This window comes from Echeneis naucrates, chromosome 3 (assembly GCF_900963305.1).
Source record: "Echeneis naucrates chromosome 3, fEcheNa1.1, whole genome shotgun sequence".
Taxonomy (NCBI): Eukaryota; Metazoa; Chordata; class Actinopteri; order Carangiformes; family Echeneidae; genus Echeneis; species Echeneis naucrates.
In genome coordinates this window covers 11424371-11442494 of record NC_042513.1, presented here as the reverse complement: position 1 = coordinate 11442494, position 18124 = coordinate 11424371, and the positions used below count along the sequence as shown (strand labels likewise).

Below are 18124 nucleotides of genomic sequence, written 5' to 3'. Positions count from 1 at the left end.
TGTCTTTCTGTCCTATTTTCTTATAATTTCTTAATGCCAGACATTGAAAGCCTGTCTTCACCTTAAAGTTGATTAGATATGAAGAACCTCAAATATAACAGAAATAATCCAAGACTGGAAAGATGAACACACTTTGCAAAAATTTTGTGCAGTGTTAAATAATAATGTTTTTAAAACTAATAACATTTGCAGCACTATTCAATAAAAATATTCATAAAAGTATAAATAAAAAATGTGGGTAATTTCAAAAATATCAACATCAATCCTTGTAAAAGTAGATATAATTTAGCTTCTTTAAAAAGTTAAGAACCATTTATTTTGAATTTTAGTGTTTTCTAGGCAATTACGTTATAAGTAGGCTACTTTTAAACGTAAAGGGTGTGAGAGTTGGATGCATAAACATATATTCTGCTTTTAGAGCCTGTACATTAAAGTAGACTCAAGCCCATAAAAAGATTTAAGGTACAACTTATCACATGATATTTTTAATTCACCATAGGAGCCAGATTTTCTCTCAAAAAAAGGCAAAACATTAATTAAACTGCACCAGTCACATTACTTTATGTTCTTATATCAAGCAGCAACCTGCTTGATGATGTATCAAAGAGATTGGCAGTAAACACACCAATCATTTTCAAACAATTGTGTGAATGGAGAAAACAGGAAGAGGGCCTTTCATCTGGGCAAAAATAGACACAAGCACAGATTAAAGTGATGAACCTCTCTGGGAGATTCATGAAGAAGAAGGGAATATTCTTTCATAGTGCCTTTGATGGTGGGAAAGAAGGTAAATCCATCTTGGAAACTATAAAGAGTAAACTAGACTGAGTAAATAGAACAAAACATAGTTTATGTCAAAATACGCAAGACGTGTTGGGCCATATAGTGCATTTGGAAGCTTAAACATCTATTACAACGCTCCATAATGAAATCTTGCTTCTACTTTCAGACACAGAAAAATTGGTTTTATTTTATTGTACTTGCTTTTTTCGTCTTTGGAATAATTCTGCCTCCTGTTGAACAGTTAGCTGCCCCTGTGATGATTGATCTAACGTTACCTCACCGAATCATACAGCACTTTTCAATTACAACATTTTTCTTTTTTTTTTCCTCGCGACCTTGCACATACAATGGCAAATAAACAGTAATAAAAATGAGTCATTAACTGTGTTTTATGTTTTTCTGAACCTGGTGTATTCTGAGGCGAAAAGCCATCTATCTACTCGGAGTGGAGCACTTTTATCCATTCAGATCTAACACCACCTCTTGTGATGCCTGCCAGCAACACACCCACAAACCTAACAGTGTTAAGAATGTTTCTCAACATAGCAAGTATATTCAGTCTTTGCTGAATGTCTTCTTCGTAGTCTCAACAAGACTCAGGCTGAAATGTGCTGTGGTTAAAGCTTCCAGCAGCCAGATCAGGGCCTACTCATGCACCCTCAATTGCAGCTTATATTTTCTTCAGCCTGAGAATTAATGTGTTAGCCACTGAAGACAAAACTTTACAAAATTTTATCACAATGCGAGGGTTTGATGCCTTTAAGGTTTGTAACTGAATTCTCTCCATTTGTACCTTCCTGAGAAAAAAATGTAGTCTACTGTAGCATCTACTGTGATAACCTGCAAAGAACTGCTTTTCTCCATTGATATATTTTTGTCTTGGAGCTGTGCCTCTCAGAGGAGCTCTGCTAAGCTTTTCTCAGGCACTTGAACCACATGGCACAGAGCCAGCAGCACAGTTTTTGCACAGTGGGAAGCCAGCCATGCAGTTTGGCGTCATTCCAGCTAGTGATGCTGAAGATTAGTGCTGATGGCTCTTTGGCTGGTGCTACCAGCTCTTACATACACTCAACTCAACCAATGCTAACAGTACTTCCCATGTTATTTCTTGTCATGTTTATCTCCCTAAGGGAGGCAACTCTCACATAAGGTGCATCATCTACATACATGTGACTCAGTCAACACCATATGGCGTAGTCTTGAATAGCTGCATAACATTGATCACTGGTACTGCTGAAGACACTGCCGAAGGAGTGTCTGTCCATGCTACCAGAAACTGAAGGGACATCCCAAGTGGCAACCACTTCAAGGCTGACTGTTTCAGATATGAGAAAACTGTATGAGCTCAGACTGAAAGGTTCGGTCTCACGTTTTCTTTCAAAAAAATATTTGAGAGAAAAGCATAGAGACAGTCAGCAGTTAAGGATGAAAATCCACAGACAGAATAGGGGCAGGAGCAGGATGACAGCTGGGGGTGGGGGCTGTCACAATTACACAGCATGGCAAAAAGCGGCGACAGAGAGAGAGAGAGAGAGAGAGAGCGCGCTGGAGAGGAAGAGCAAGAAAGAGAGGAAACGACATATGGACATGGAAGAGAGGTGTGGCAGGTGTGTGACACATACTTGGCCTCGTCGACCACTTCCACCTCTGCCTGAGCTGTTATCGGAGCGTTGGAATGAACCGCCAGCGGATCGTCTGCATTCAGCTCCCCGTTGGTTGAACTGACCACCTGTGGCACAGATGGTCATTAGTTCAGAGCGACACATTGATGGCTGTATCATTCGACACAATAGTCTCACATTGGCCAGAATGTATATATGGGAAAAAGGGCTGCTGCGATAGAAAGAAGAACATGAATGAAGCTTTACTTTCATCGTCTCCACTGGAGAAACATGTCCGACAAGACAACAATAACAAATACAAAAACAAAACTGTCAGTCACCTAAGTCAGAAATGTTCTAATACACCATAATGGGACTTTCCAGTAAATTTTGGAAACATAAATTTACTCTCAAATGGCAAGAGGTGGGTATAGTTTGACGAACCCAGAAGTTAGGAAACCTAGAAATGGAAGTTCCTTGGACTAGTCTACATTTAGTTTTTCTAGTGTGCAGACATCTTCTCTTTCCAGTGACGACACCTGATGTCACAAGAATGGCTTCAGCAAAGGGGGGTTCCCCTGTGTTATTTCAGGTAGATAAAAATTATTTTACAATAAAAGTTTACAATAAAAAAAATTGTCTGTTCCAACAACCCCAGTCAGATTTCTCTGGTGTAGTAAATGGGGTTATTTATTTTATTATATATTTTATTTTTGAGTGACACACACACACACACACACTTACTAGCCACTTTATTATGTATACCCGTTTAATTGCTTGTTAACACAAATAGCTAATCAGCCAATCACATGGCCACTACCTAATGCATTTAGGCATGTAGATGTGGTCAAGACAACTTGCTGAAGTTCAAACTGAGCATCAGAATGGGGAAGAAAGGGGATTTAAGTGACTTTAAACATGACATGGTTGTTGGTGCGACACAGGCTGGTCTGAGTATTTCAGAAACTGCTGAGCTACTGGGATTTTCACACACAATCATCTCTGGGGTTTACAGAGAATGATCCAAAAAAGAGAAAATATCCAGCAAGTGGCAGTTGTGTGGATGAAAATGCTTTGTTGATGTGAGAGGTCAGAGGAAAATGGGCAGACTGGTTCGAGATGATAAAAAGGCAACAGAAACTCAAAAACTACTCCTTACAACTAAGGAATGCAGAATACCATCTCTGAACACACAACACGTCGAAACTTGATGGGCTACAGCAGCATAAGACCACACCAGGTGCCACTCCAGTCAGCTAAGAACAGGAAAATAGGACTATAGAAGATTGGAAAAATGATGCCTGGTCTGATGAGTCTTGATTTCAGCTTGGATGACAGGATCAGAATTTGGCGGAAACAACATGAAAGCATGGATCCATCCTTCTTGACACACTTTGGGCCCCTTAGTACCAAATGAGCATTGTTTAAACACCGCAGACTACCTGAGTATTGTTGCTGACCATGTCTATCCCGTCAAAAAGGTCAAATCATCTCAAACTCGTTTCTGGAACATGACAATGAGCTCTCAGTACTCCAATGACCTCCACTGTCACCAGATCTCAATCCAACGGAGCACCTTTGGGATGCGGCGGAATGAGATTCAAATCATAGATGTGCAGCCAACAAATCTGCCGCAACTGTGTGATGCTAACATGTCAATATGGACCAAAATCTCTGAGGAATGTTTCCAACACCTTGTTGAAAGTATGCCACGAAGAATTAAGGCAGTTCTGAAGGCAAAACGGGGTCCAACTTTTTACTAGCAAGGTGTACCTAATAAAGTGGCCGTTGAGTGTTTATGTCCAAGGACCTGACAGATTTTATTTGATCTCTATATTGATATTTGGTTTTCAAATTCACTTTGCAACTCATAATTCCACTGTACAGAGTAAAATCTTTATCTCAGGTAAAAAAAAAGAAAAGAAAAAAAGTTAAGTGTTAAAAATGACACTGACAGAGATAAACAGTTAAACCACTACTGACAGAATGACAGAGATAAGATAATCACCAACTCTGGAGCATAGAAACATGGTAAACTGATGGACAAGTATAAAGTCATAATATGCAAAGAATAACCATTGATGGATTTACTTTTGATCTGCAGACAAAATGAGAATTATTGAAAAATGTATTTTTGTGTGCACGTGTAAACAGCATAGACCTTTGTAATACTCAGACAAATGAAGCCCATTCAAAGCAATTCATGTTGAAGCATTATAAACAAAACAAACATGAAATATATGCTGTTTGATTGCAGAAACTTTATTGTGGATGTACTTGTTTACATTCTACAGCAACCACATGGAAGTGCGGTGCTAGATAAAGGTCACTCCTGGAGGTCATCAGAGCTTCTACTATTTTACTGCCCGATGACAATGTATGCATAAGCCATTGTTAAAACCAATTTAGTAGGATCAGTAACTTAAGAAACTTTGGTGCTCAACTGCTGTCTTTGGGCTTAATTGATCTGTTCCTTGACATATCAATATTAATATCAGAGACCAAGAGAAAATAACCAGGAAATATTACCCATGTATATGGACTTTTCTCTGGCATCAAACTCACACTGTAAGCCAAGGCAAATTTAGGCGGTGTACTGTTTCAACATGGACTGCACTTAGGAGAATGAATGGTGCTCTACTAAAGCATACACTGTACACACCTGTGCAAACAAAGCTAGAGAGGGACAATCTTTGGTAATGGCAAGGAGCAAAAATTACAGCAGGATGTTCCTTTAAGCACAATGACCTTTTCATTTCTCAAGAGCACGCCCTTCATCATGCAGGAGGCTTCTTGATCTTGCAAGGAATGTTGAAGTGCTATGAAGATTTGTAGGACATGGGATCAAAACTCCACAACCAGTGCTGCTATTAATAAAGATAAATCAAATTTTCACCATCTGGGTAGGATGGCACCCGATGATATGCATATGGTGGTGCAGAAAAATAACATTTCCCAGCCAGGGGCAAAGGGGTGGGGGAGGTATATGGTTGTAGATCTGTCTCACATGCCAGGCAAAAAAAAACAAAAACAAAAAAATCCAAACAAAACAAATAACGCTCTGGTATCTATTAAATGTAATTGTCTACCTGAACTTAGTAAAGTAATTAGAAATGGTAATAACCATTAGGTAATGACTCATAAAAATGTGTATACAGTTAAGTGACTAATATCAACTAAAATTTGCTTCACTGAAATCATCAGTTGAAAATGCCCAATTTTTGAGAATTGAGAACCGTTTCCAAATTTTCAGATGATATCTGGATATTTAGCTGTTTTTTGCTGAGTTTTGTTGTAAGAATTTTCTTTTGAAATAAAATCCATGCCTCACTTCTCACTGCCTCAATGTTAACCATCCCAACATTTAGTTATCTGCAGGTTTATTTGTTTTGGATTAGATCCTATGAGACAGATCTGACTCCATAGAGATTGAATGGAGGCTATTGGTTGATCAGGTGAGGGGTGTATACCTGCACTGAGCCCCCATGCCTATCCGCTGCCAGGTGGGAGGCCAGATATGAGGAATTTGCTTGGCGTGTGGGCTGCACCTCCCATGCTCCTCGTCGATCTGAGACCGCTGTCTGCTCAGGAGTTGGAGGAAGGGGGCGTCGGTGATGGGAGGGGAAGTGGGAATGGGGTTGCCATGGAACAGGGAAGGGAGGGGAGTGATGGAATAATTGTGTTAGGAAAGATGTGTATTGGAGTGTGTGTGGCAAGGTACCATGCAAAGCAGCATGAGAAATGGAGAATTTTTCTTTTAACAAAATAAAAGTGTGAATCAAAAATCAAAGCAAGGCTTCAGCCACAGACCCAAACTAGAATCTAGGAAATCTCTAGGAAACTAGAGGTAACATTAAGCCATATTTAATTATACATTTGGACGCACAAATTAAACCTAAATACTCCACAGGAAGATTTTATACTTTAACACAACCATTTGAAGTTTCAATCAAAGAAATAACTGGGGGAAAAAAAAAAAGCTTTGAACATTCTTTTCACCCAACCTAAAATGAAATAAAAACATGCCAAGAATTTGCACCTCAGGTCTGAAAGTTGCCTTAAAGGCAACAACATTTGAAAAGATGAACTGCGGTCTTTTGGAAATACTGCTCAGAGACACCATTATTGAAATACACCTACATGAAATCAACTGATTCCTCTTTCACCATCTGCCTGCCTGTTTTATTTCATTGTTGTACAGTTTAGTGAATCGTTGCAAAGTATTATGCCAGTCATTATCAATGTTGTGGTCCTAAGTCAATAAGCAAAATTTATTTTAATTTCTGGTATTGCAAACAGCCACCATAAAAGTACACAATACTCCATCACTGGTTTGGAAAATGTGAACCTGTGTTTTGCCTGACAAAAATTCATTACTGAAATAAATAAATAATACAAAAAAAGGGAACACTCATAAAATACACAGCAATAAAGATGGGATACTGATAAATGCTGACTACTGAGTTATTAAGGTTGTTGTGTTACAGCTTAAATGACTGGCAGCTGAGATTCATGGTCAGAGATAACTGTGGAAGTCTTTGAAAGCAGGGCTTGGTGCTTATGGCCATTGATGTTTATTATGATATAATATGTGGTTTTATTTCATTGGAGCATAAGCCTGACAAAAGATACGGAAGCAAACCCCTTCAAAACAAAACTCAGCTTACCTGATTTCTAATTGGTGGATGCTGTGATGGCCGGTCTCTGTGAGCATGGCTCTCCCTTGTGACAGCAGACGCTCCAGAGTCTATATGGACAGACCCCACGGGTGTGGGCTGAAGGGAGTAATAATAGTTAAATGCTGTACAGTCAAGTTACCTGCTGACAATGTGCCAGTCTAGCAGAGACTGACATCTATATGTTTAGAATTAACTTACTATCTGCCTGCCAACCCAGTCGTAAGTGTAGTCAAAGGTGTATCCTTTGCGCTCAAATAGTTCAGTGAACAGGGTCCTCAGATATTCGTAATCAGGCTTTTCAAAGAAGTCCAACCGTCTCACATATCGCAGGTAGGTGGCCATCTCCTCTGAATTAAACAAAGCAAATCATCATTTAGAGTGTAACATTGTTTACATTGTTAGATAGAGCCATTATCAAATTGAAGCTATCATCAGTGTACCTGGGAAATTCTCACAGAGAACCTCAATCGGAGTGTTTCGTTTTGTGTCTCCAATCTTCTGGTATCGTTCTTTCAACGTGTCAGCCTGCAGGAGATCCCAAACATTAAGGCATTACTCAATTGTATGTCTCATGAGCATCAACTCAAATCATCTTACAAAACATTTTTAAGATGTTATTATTCAGTCTTAGAGACAAGTTAAAAGAAAATCTAAAATCCTGACAGCTGTTCGATTTCCACTGTATACTGTCATTTCTCAAATTCCCTCCTGTTGTATCCTGATTTCGTTTCTACTTTGTATTTTTTATGTCTGAGGCATAGTTAACCCAGGAGGAGGAATAAAACTTGATAGTCATTATATTTCCATCTTTTCACTCGTAACAATACAAATTTAAACAGTTGTTTACATAAAACTGAGACTGAAACAATGACATAGATCTTATTATCACATTATGACACAAGACATAAAATCCCCTTTAAAATGTGTTATTCTCTCCCTGACATGTTTTTCTACATGTCTTAGCCTACCTTTAGTCCTTGCCAAGGTAGACTCCCACGAAGGAAATACATGAACATGTGGCCCAAGGCCTCCAGGTCATCTCGCCGGCTTTGCTCTATGATGAGACATTTGACAACATTTTACTGCACAACGTCAAGAATTGAAAGCCAACCCATCTTACATAATAAAGATTTAAGAACATTTAAGCTCAAGCAAAAAGTCTCAAAATTAAACCTTACCTTTGCCTAAATGCGTATTGATGGACATATATCGGGCAGTACCAGTCAAACTCTTGTGTTCTCGGTATGGAATGTGTTTTTTGGTCTCGGGGTCAATGTACTCTTTGGCCAGGCCAAAATCTATTATGTGGATAATGTGCTCCTTCTTATTCCCTTGCTGTCCGATGAGAAAGTTTTCAGGTTTTACATCTCGATAGATGAGGTTTTTTGAGTGCACATACTCCATTCGAGAAATCTGGAAAGGAATAAAACAATATTGTGATCAGAAAATCTCTAGAAAGAAATGTAATGGAATCAGAAACTGGGCCACAAACCCAGCAGGCTGGGAATCACAATGTCAAAAATACATCTACAATCTACATTTCAGCAGCACAAGCCTTTTCAACAACATCATAAATATAGTGGTTCCTGAGTCACTGATTGCAGAATGGTTATACACTGTAGGACCACCAAGTCCTAAATAATAATTTAAACAGCTAGATAATTTCTTGTGTTTTGTCAAGTTTGGTAAAATATATATATACAGTACAGGCCAAAAGTTTGGACACACCTTCTCATTCAAATGAATAGGAAAGTGTGTCCAAACTTTTGGCCTGCACTGTATAACTGAGTAGTACTATCAAACAGTGTTTCACAAACACTTGGGAGTGAAGTCACCCAACTTCATGGAAGTTTTTTTTATGGAATTTTATTTCCATAAAATCCCTGTCACTATTATATACAAAGTCTGCAACTAAAGTTTTTAAGTCTGTAACATGTCTAAAGGATTTAGGGGGAGACTGAAAAGCAACCATGACTTACTTTGTATCTTAACCTTACAAAAGATTAAACATTAAAAAAAATAATAAAATCATGGTGATCGATCATTAATGACTACCACAAAGTCTTTCTGAACCATGCTGCACAGCTACCACAGTGACCCATGAATATCACATGCTAAAAGCATTTTTTGACATTGAGCCAGAGGTTTAAGTCACTGAGCTGAAGAGAGAGCGCGAGCGAGGGGGTGGGGGACTACTGGGACTTTGAACTACGAATGAACCAATAATCAGAACTACAGTGAGTTTTCATATTAGGAATTCTAACCAAGTGGCCCAGTATGAGATTTGAGATTTCATAAGAAACAAAAAATTTATTCCTTTTATTGTGAAATCAATGGTTTGTACAAGAAAAGTCAAGAATCAGGTGAAAAATACAAGACATGACACAAAGTTTCTACAACACCATGCTTACGTTGTGTCATTTGCTTAGTTTCTTTAAATATCTGCAGGTGCCATCTTCATTACAAGAGCACTGCAGATTTTTTGCTGACAGGATGAAACATTAGAAACTTTAAAAGTCTGAAAAGACTGGGCTAAACTGCCCTCTTAGCTGCTTAGACATAATGAGATTCAGTGATGGCCTCGCTGTTTCTGACAGATCCCAGCCGATTGGACTCTGACCAAGACTACACAGATACCGACAGACTGTTAATTTGCAGATGGGGTAACAGAGGAGACTCTGCTCTGGTGCCCTGCCTTTCCACCTGCTCAGCAGACTTAAGGTCTGTAAGAAGGACCTCAGCCCAACAAGTTGGGGTTACAAGCTGTTGGCTGTACAACTTTACAGACAGTTAATTCAGTACAACTAGTTTTGTGTTCCACTTTCTGTGACATACAGGACGAGTCAAACTTTGAAAAGACTTTACCACTTAAATGAATTGAAAAGTCTAAACTTTTTTTAACTTCTGCAATATGTGCAATGGCTAGAAAAATAGTTGGAAGTTTGATTCAGCTCAACAGAATCAGTATTCATCAGTGAAACCAGGCAAGTGATTAAAGTCAAGCTATCAACTGGGCAAACTTTTTTGGAAGTGTTTTGCTAAAAGCACCTTTACAGCATTTTTCAACACAAAGGCTGAATAGTGATGAGTCGAATTTGACTGTCACTGCCTCTGTGTATTCAATTCTGTGGAAAATGAACTATACTGATCTACCATGTGCTTGATTATAGTTACATTTAAATTTGTTTTTTTTTTTTTTTGCTCTAGTTATGTGCTTGGTCATTATATCTCTTGCCTGTTTATTTAAATGTTAACATTTTATCAATCATTAAAAAAAGGCTCAGAAGAAAAACTCACCAGCTGAATGGCTATCATTAAGACAGTCTTCAGTGAAAAGGTCCTGTCACAAAGGTCAAACAGATCCTCTAGACTTGGGCCCAGAAGCTCCAGAACCATGGCATTGTACTTCCCACAGGGCCCAAAGTAAAACACCTGGGGCACGCCCTCAGCTAGAAAACCCAGGAAGAGAGAAATTAGACTTTAAAGATACATTAATCCCATCATCAAACACAGCTGGACTTTTCCCCAAGTCATCCTAAGACTTTTTTTTCCATTAACTATGCCTTTGCAAGTCCATCAAACATTACCATGTTCATGGTTCAAAGCTTAGACAATTCATAGTAAACTGCCAGGACGAAAAAGCAAACACTCACAAACACTCATTATTAGATTATAAATAAAAAAAGACCATGCCTTCAGGGCTTTTCAGTTGTGTATATACCAGTGGGAATTCTGAACGAGGCAGGATGGCTAAAGTGTTTATTATTGCTGTCCCCCTTGACGAATGATATCACTAAGTTGGGTCCAAGGTAACCAACCACACGAGGCAAACTCCAAAAGGACAGGGAGGAGGAAGGGCAACAAAAGGTTACTAAGGACAAAGAGCATAGAAAGTTGCTGGGTAAAACATTAACCATAAAGTAAAACTATTCACTACCTCAAATCACAACCTTCCCACTGAACCATATCCCCTTTGTTCTACTGACACTTATTTCTCCAAAATCCCTTTCATCTGTCACCTTGGCTCTTACTTTACTTCTTGTCATAGGGAGGTTTGCTGTTGTCTGGTCACTAATGTAACAGTAAAAACAGTATGACCTGAATGCTGTAATCTTTGATATGGGTCGTTTGTAATGGTGACCATCTGCGAATTAAAGGTCCTCGTAATGTAAAACATATTAAGGTTCTGAGAGCTTTGTGTCTAAAAATTATAGGATGGTAAGATGTGAACTATAAAAAAAATGCACAAAGAGGATTTCTACATGTATAGCAAAAGTCATCCCATGCTGTTAATATAGAATGATTAGTAATTGTCCGTATTCTCTTCATGACAAAATCCTGAGCTTTGGTTTCAAAGAACGACAAATTGGGTTAAACTTTTAGCTGCATTCAGGAAAGAGAGATTCAAAGTTTGTCCCTGCTTATTACTAGCCAGAGTCCTGTTAAAAAGGTTTTCTCAAGAAACTTCAAACAAATGCCGGCATTTCCATCATAGAGGCCTTGCTTTATCAGACTACTTAAGCTGGGCTCAGTCCTTGCAAATAAATAATTGCCTAGAATTTACTAAATGTAGGGATGTCCTGATTTATTTTCATGTTCTTGATCCTAAAGACAGGGCTTTCATAATGAGTAGGAGCAAGGACTACTTTAGACACTGTAGCTTTGTCGGTTTTGTGTGGCCACGATGTGCCTGTACATATCCATATATAGGAAGTATATGCACGTTGACTTTATTGGTGTGTATTTACATGAAAACGTGTCTAAATTTTTCATCATTTCTAATGGATGATCATCTGTGAACACAACATTACATCTCATTGTCAAGCTGTTGTGGCGAAAATGTGGCGAAAAGTTCACCAGCAATATGCTAAATGTCTTTTCTGTCCATCATTTGATGCTTGCGGAAGTGGTGTACAGTGGATTTATAAAAGGCTTTCATTTAAAACAGTTGTCATCTTTGGTGGAAAATAAGGAAGTGAACGTGGATAAAATTAATCATGACAGTTCAGTTGCCCGCTGCAAAACCGAAAGGAATAGCTGATGTAAAAAATGCTCATAGAGCTGAGGAGTACTGCAGATATATACAAATATTCTGTGGGTTTGTCATCTTTCACATCACATCATTTGATACAGATCTTAGCATACAAATAATCATCAGATCAGACTTTTTCCTGCAGTAGATCTGGTGTATTTTGGATCTGATTGTTTTTTAAATTACACATTTTAAGAATTGTGAACTTTGACTTGGCAATTAAGTGAAACAACCACATTTCAGTCATTAACTTATTATTCTACTCGATGCTGAAAAATGCTTAAATTTAAATCCTGGTGTATTCACATATTTATGCTGAATATGATTACTGAAGATATTGACTTGCCAGATGAGTAATAGGAAATTCACTGCAGCAAGAACCATGGCACAAATGTCAGCTAGCATATGGGCTTGTAGGAGTCATGCTGTGCTCCATCCTGTATTTCTGGACACAATTAACCAGTTCTGTGGGTTGCTAACTGTACCACAGGAATGAGTGCTTTGAAACCCTGGGTGTCTGTGGGAGGCCTAAAAATGTGTCTGATTGGAGATTTGCAGTAAATAATTGGATAAACTGTTGTACAATTGAAAACAAGCTTTTTGCAGGCAAAAAACCATGCGATGGCAGTACCATCGTTATCTATGGCAAAACAATCCTCGTAAAAGATTGAATACATGTGTCCTCTGCTACAAAGTGCCCTCTTGATTATATGAGGGGACTCAAATGTTGATGGAAGCTGACAATGTTGTACCACCTTTTCCTTCTCTCATCCAATTTTCTTAGAAACAATGAGTGCAATTGGTGTACAGTGTTAAAAAACAAGTGATATGTGGAACACTGTTAAATAAGCTTGCAGATTTCCATATTTAGTTAGATCTAGTCAACAGGCCTCTCTAGATAGGCAAGGATATCTGAATGCAGCCTTACCATTTTAAATAGACAAAATATGCTAATAGTAGTAAAATAAGTATTGGACAATTATTTATTATACATGTACTCATCATTTCTTAAAGCAGCAGGTCTGTGACAAGAAAAGAATAAGAATCCTAAAAGAAGCTTTTATTCATAGATGTATGCATTCTGTCGGAATGCAACGGAATAAAACAGCCTATTCTGATTACAACGATGAAAGAGTACATTTTCCTATGCATCACTGTAAACTAATAAACTGCTGGCTGCAGTCGTTTTGCAACAAAATGGGGAACAGGATGAATGTGATAAATTCATATGGCTGTTAGAAGCCCAACTGAAGGCACCCTCCATACTCTCCCTGCATGCTACTTTCTGCGTGTTCAATTTCTCAAACACAGTCAAGGCCCAGATCTTTGTCTGGACTCTGAGAAAGCTTGTGAGGAGACCAGTCCTGAGCGCGGATGTTGTATTTTGGCCATCTGTGGGTAGTTATTCTGTTATCAATCATTTATGCACCACTGCTACAAGGAAGAGCGCTGTAGAAATGCATCCAATCACTAACAAGTCACATTTGATTTATTTTGTGGCAACTATTTTAGGCTGAAAATGTACAGTGCTGTGAAAAAGTATTAGCCCCCTTTCTGATTTCTTACTTTTGCATGTGTGTCACACTCAACTGTTTCAGATCAAACAACTAAATATTAAACAAAGATAACCCAAGTAAACATAAAATGCTACCTACATGATCCTGTGTGAAAAAGTAATTACCCCCCTTGTTGAGGAAACTGATTAATCATATTGTTGTGGAAAGCTGAGTTCAATTTCATAGACCTTTCATATCAAGAGATCACTTAAATAGAACCTGTCTGACAAGGTGAAGTAGGCAATATTGAACCCAAGACATCATGCCACGATTCAAAGAAATTCAGGCACAGATAAGAAGAAAAGTAATTGACATGTTTCAGTCTGGAAAAGGTTACAAACCCATTTCTAAATCTTTGGGACTCCAGTGAACCACAGTGAGAGCCATTATTCACAAATGGATAACGCATGGTACAGTGGTGAACCTTCCCAGGAGTGGCCGGCCTACAAAAATTAGCCCAAGAGCACAGCGACAATTGATCCAAGAGGTCACAAACGAACCCAGAACAACAATCTAAAACAACTGCAGGCCTCACTTGCCTCAGTAAAGGTCAGTGTTCATGACTCAGCCATAAGAAAAAGACTTGGCAAAAATGGCATGCATGGCAGAGTTCCACGGCGAAAGCCACCGCTGACAAAGGGAACATAAAGGCTCGTCTCACTTTTGCCAAAAAACATCTTGATGATCCCCAAAGCTTTTGGGAAAATATTCTGTGGACTGATGAAACAACACTTCTGAATAGCATAAAAAAACAAAATGAGGGTTTTGTAGAGGCCTAGTCAAAGTCCAGACCTGAAACCAATTGAGATGCTGTGGCATAAGAAGACGGTTCATGCTCGGAAACCCTCCAATGTGGCTGCTTTAAAACAATTCTGCAAAGAAGAGTGGGCCAAAATTCCTCCACAGCGACATGAAAGACTCATTGCCAGTTATTGCAAATGCTTGGCTGCAGTTGTAGCTGCTAAGGGTGGTTCAAACTGTTATCAGGTTTAGGGGGCAATTACTTTTTAACATGGGCCACGTAGGTTCAGGTGGCTTCTTTTAACCTTACTAAATAAAATCAGCACTTAAAACTGCATTTTGTGCTTACTTGTGAGTTATCTTATAAACATATATTTAAGTTTGCTTGATCTGAAATGGCTAAGAGTGACAAAGGTGCAAAAAAAGTAAGAAATCTGTAAGGGGGCAAATACTTTTTCACAGCAATGTATACTGTAACATGCTTGATGCAAATTGCCCAAAATACCACAATGCTGATGCTTGACAAAAAATTGACATAAGAGTTAAAAAGGCTGCTTCTGTCTGCATGTCGGCAACATTAAGTTGGTGCATCAATTACTATGGAAAAACTAAAGTTTTCACAGAAATTAAGTTGGGATTAGTGTGTGGTACCTTCTGTGAAATCGCCATGTTCTCCTCGTGCCTGTGTGGGTTTCCTCCCACAACTGCAGGTCATATAAATTCGTGACTCTAAACTGATTGTAGGTGTGAGTCTGAACATATTTTTCTTATTATAGGTGTGTGCATGTGTTCCAGCCTTGTGATAGATATGTCCAGGTTGTACCATTATTCAGTAAACTGCAATAGGTGCCAGTGCCCGGCAACAGGATAAGCAGTTAAGAGGTTGGCGAGGAGATGGATTTTCACAGTGTAAATTTATGGCAGGTATGTTTCGCTGGAACAACAAAATTGTGGACTGCAGGGGGAAATGTAATCTGGTTCTGTATAATATTTTATGCCTTTGTGGAATAAAGCCAGTTCCCCACTGACAGGAAGCTTTGTGCACTGTACTGATTCACTTTTGACTGACTGCACGCACTACTGTTTCCACTTGTGATTGGTTGCCCTGCTCTGAATTCAAATTAACATCAAGACTAAAACTGCATGATGTCGATTGTTTAAGCCGTTAAAAAAAAAACCCGAAGCAACCTAAAACTAGACAATATAAATGTCATTCATTGGCATCATTCTCTGCAAATTCTGTTCTGTCTTTGATTTTATGGAGTATTCAGGCATGTTTAATATCAAACACTTACTGAATGCATTTTTTTCAGTGCAAACACTGAATTATGAAATGGTCAACTGAGGGTGCATGTTTTTGGGTCAATCAATGGCATGACAATGACTTTATATACTGGAGAAATATGATCTTGCTTGGTAAACTCTAATGCTTGATCATGTCAAACAAGCAAAAGCATGACACACAGTTCACTTGTTATTTTGCATCCGACACCGACAGTTGTCTGTGACTAAACCTGTGATCACAGTAGAGATGATTTCATTTGCTCATAAATTTATATAGAGCGGTTTTAACACACAAGCAGTCTTTATTAGAAGTGTGAAAGTATGTGGCCATGATAACATAGACCTTAAACAATGCTTAAAAAAAATAAATAAATAAAAAAGAGTGTCTTTACATTTGAGTCGATGTAGTTATTTTTGAAACTTCCCCCTTAGCATCCAATAAGATACTGTGGGTTGTAAAAATTTCATGAAGTCAATGGAAGTGCCGCTCTCCAGTTCCTCAGTATGACTTAAGTTCAATTCTTAACAATGATTCATATTTTGACCTGAGAACAAGCAGACATCAAGGATACAACCTCTGGCCTTTCTTTCATGAAATTTACAACTGGGAGCCTGCACTGGAAATATTTCCTCCTCGGGATTGAAACGGTTACAGAGCTGGTGTAGTGTTTCATGATGAAGATTGGCAACCTTTGCCTTGAATAGCTCAACAGTATCCACCCTCCTCTGGGGACCCTCTTGATGTAAAAAAACAAATAAATGAAAAATCTTTGTGTTTCTCACAATGCAATCTGTTGTCTTGAGTAACCAAATCAGAGATACAACTCTTACTGTGCTGACAAATATTCTCTCATACTAATCTGAAGGAGATGCTTGATTCCTAATTAAATCATCCTCATTAATATGAAGTGATGGTTAGTTATGCATCAGATAGCAACACCTGATTGAGCATCTGAGTCAAACCACATTAATTCATAAAGACCCTGTTGTCCAGACAGTGTGACAACCACATTGGCTGAGAGGAATGTGGCACAGCACATAGCCAAGAAGAAATGAGGTCACATTATCCCATCTGGAGGAGAGAACAGAGGCAGGTTAGTATTAAGAGAGGCAGAACCACACTCTAAATATTTAATGAGTTTCCATGCAGTTGGCCTTTTCCAGCCCTTGCCTTTGCAAAAACAATAGCCATTATAGCCCCAGTCTGGTTATCTTAGATGCATGTGGTCCTTCAAAAGGTACATCAAGGACCATACATCACAAACACATGCCTTCAGTTTGCTATGCCAACTGACACTGAGACCATCCCTAAACTGTGACATCACTGTAAAAGACACCCCTGGTTGATTAATTCGAAATCATCTTGATCAAAATTTAATCCTATGAACATCTAATGTTTAGATGGATTTGCGTCACGACCAACATGATGTATACGTAATTATTTCTTTTCATTTTGCCAATGAGCAATGTACATAGTGAAGAAGAGGAGGAGGGGGGAATTTTTTTTTTTATTGTTCCATTGTTTTTACAGTTCCCACCCATTTCCTCTAGCCCAAGACTAAAAATGTCTGCCCTTAATTTAATTCTCTGTTTGGGTCATTCAATCCTCACAAGATTCCTGTCAGTGGTTTCTATAACAGGGATGCATCAGCAGACCTTGACTAATCTTTTATGACAAACAAAAAATCTCCAGAGAGCAGAGTTAAAGGAAGAGAAGTTGAGAAGCAACTATTATTGAATTGCCCTTCCATTCTGAGTGCAGGAAAAACTAAGTTTAAAGAGCTCCAAAACCCCCAGACCAAAATAAAACAAAAACAGAAAAAACAAACAAACTGTTCCTAATATTTGCTTTTTGTCAAACAATATGCAGTAAGATTAAAGCTCATATCAGTCTGACCATAAACAATGGTGACTGATAACTTTATATTAAGATGTGTCAAATGCCTCTGTGACACGTGAAAGGGGCTGTGTGCACTTAGAATCCCACACAACAATTTTCAGCTGTATGAAGGTTTACTGCAGTCACCAACTAGCGGACCCCAGTCCAAATCCACACCACAAGAAGTTTCCATTCAGACCGCGAAGGCTTTTGACAAAAAATAAATAAAATAGAAATAAAATATAGGAAGCTGGTAAGATTGGAAAAAAGGGGAGTGGGAACATTATCTTTAAAATGTGTCATTAGTTTTAACTTGTTCCTCTTTATCCTCCTTGATTAAAACAAATCATTCACAATAATCAGCACCAATCATGAAGTCAAAATAGAATAAATTATTGTGCTCATGAAATAGAGCAGAATATCTGTAATTTTTCTGCTTTGCAAGGCGGCAATGTCACATTGTTGTATTAACAAGGAGGGCATTTATGGATTTTAATTACACTGGTATATCACAGCTTTTGTGAGGTCATTGTTCTAGAGGTTATTGTCCATTGCACTCAACCTTACTT

The 18124-nt window shown here is 38.4% G+C and overlaps 1 protein-coding gene across 3 annotated transcripts in view; it reads right to left on the bottom strand.

Annotated features, from left to right (window-relative positions):
• The window catches only part of csnk1g1 (casein kinase 1, gamma 1), a 33449-nt gene that overhangs the window by 1643 nt on the left and 13682 nt on the right, over positions 1–18124 (bottom strand). For 2 of the 3 annotated variants that reach the window (XM_029497553.1, XM_029497552.1), the window contains exons 5-12: positions 10361–10512; positions 8242–8476; positions 8032–8117; positions 7504–7588; positions 7262–7410; positions 7052–7159; positions 5855–5965; positions 2406–2512 (exon numbers count right to left, since the gene is read on the bottom strand). In XM_029497553.1, the coding sequence (XP_029353413.1) occupies positions 2406–2512; positions 5855–5965; positions 7052–7159; positions 7262–7410; positions 7504–7588; positions 8032–8117; positions 8242–8476; positions 10361–10512 (1033 nt within the window). The remainder of the gene's footprint in view (positions 1–2405; positions 2513–5854; positions 5966–7051; positions 7160–7261; positions 7411–7503; positions 7589–8031; positions 8118–8241; positions 8477–10360; positions 10513–18124) is intronic. The other variant, XM_029497554.1, reaches the window with a different exon arrangement.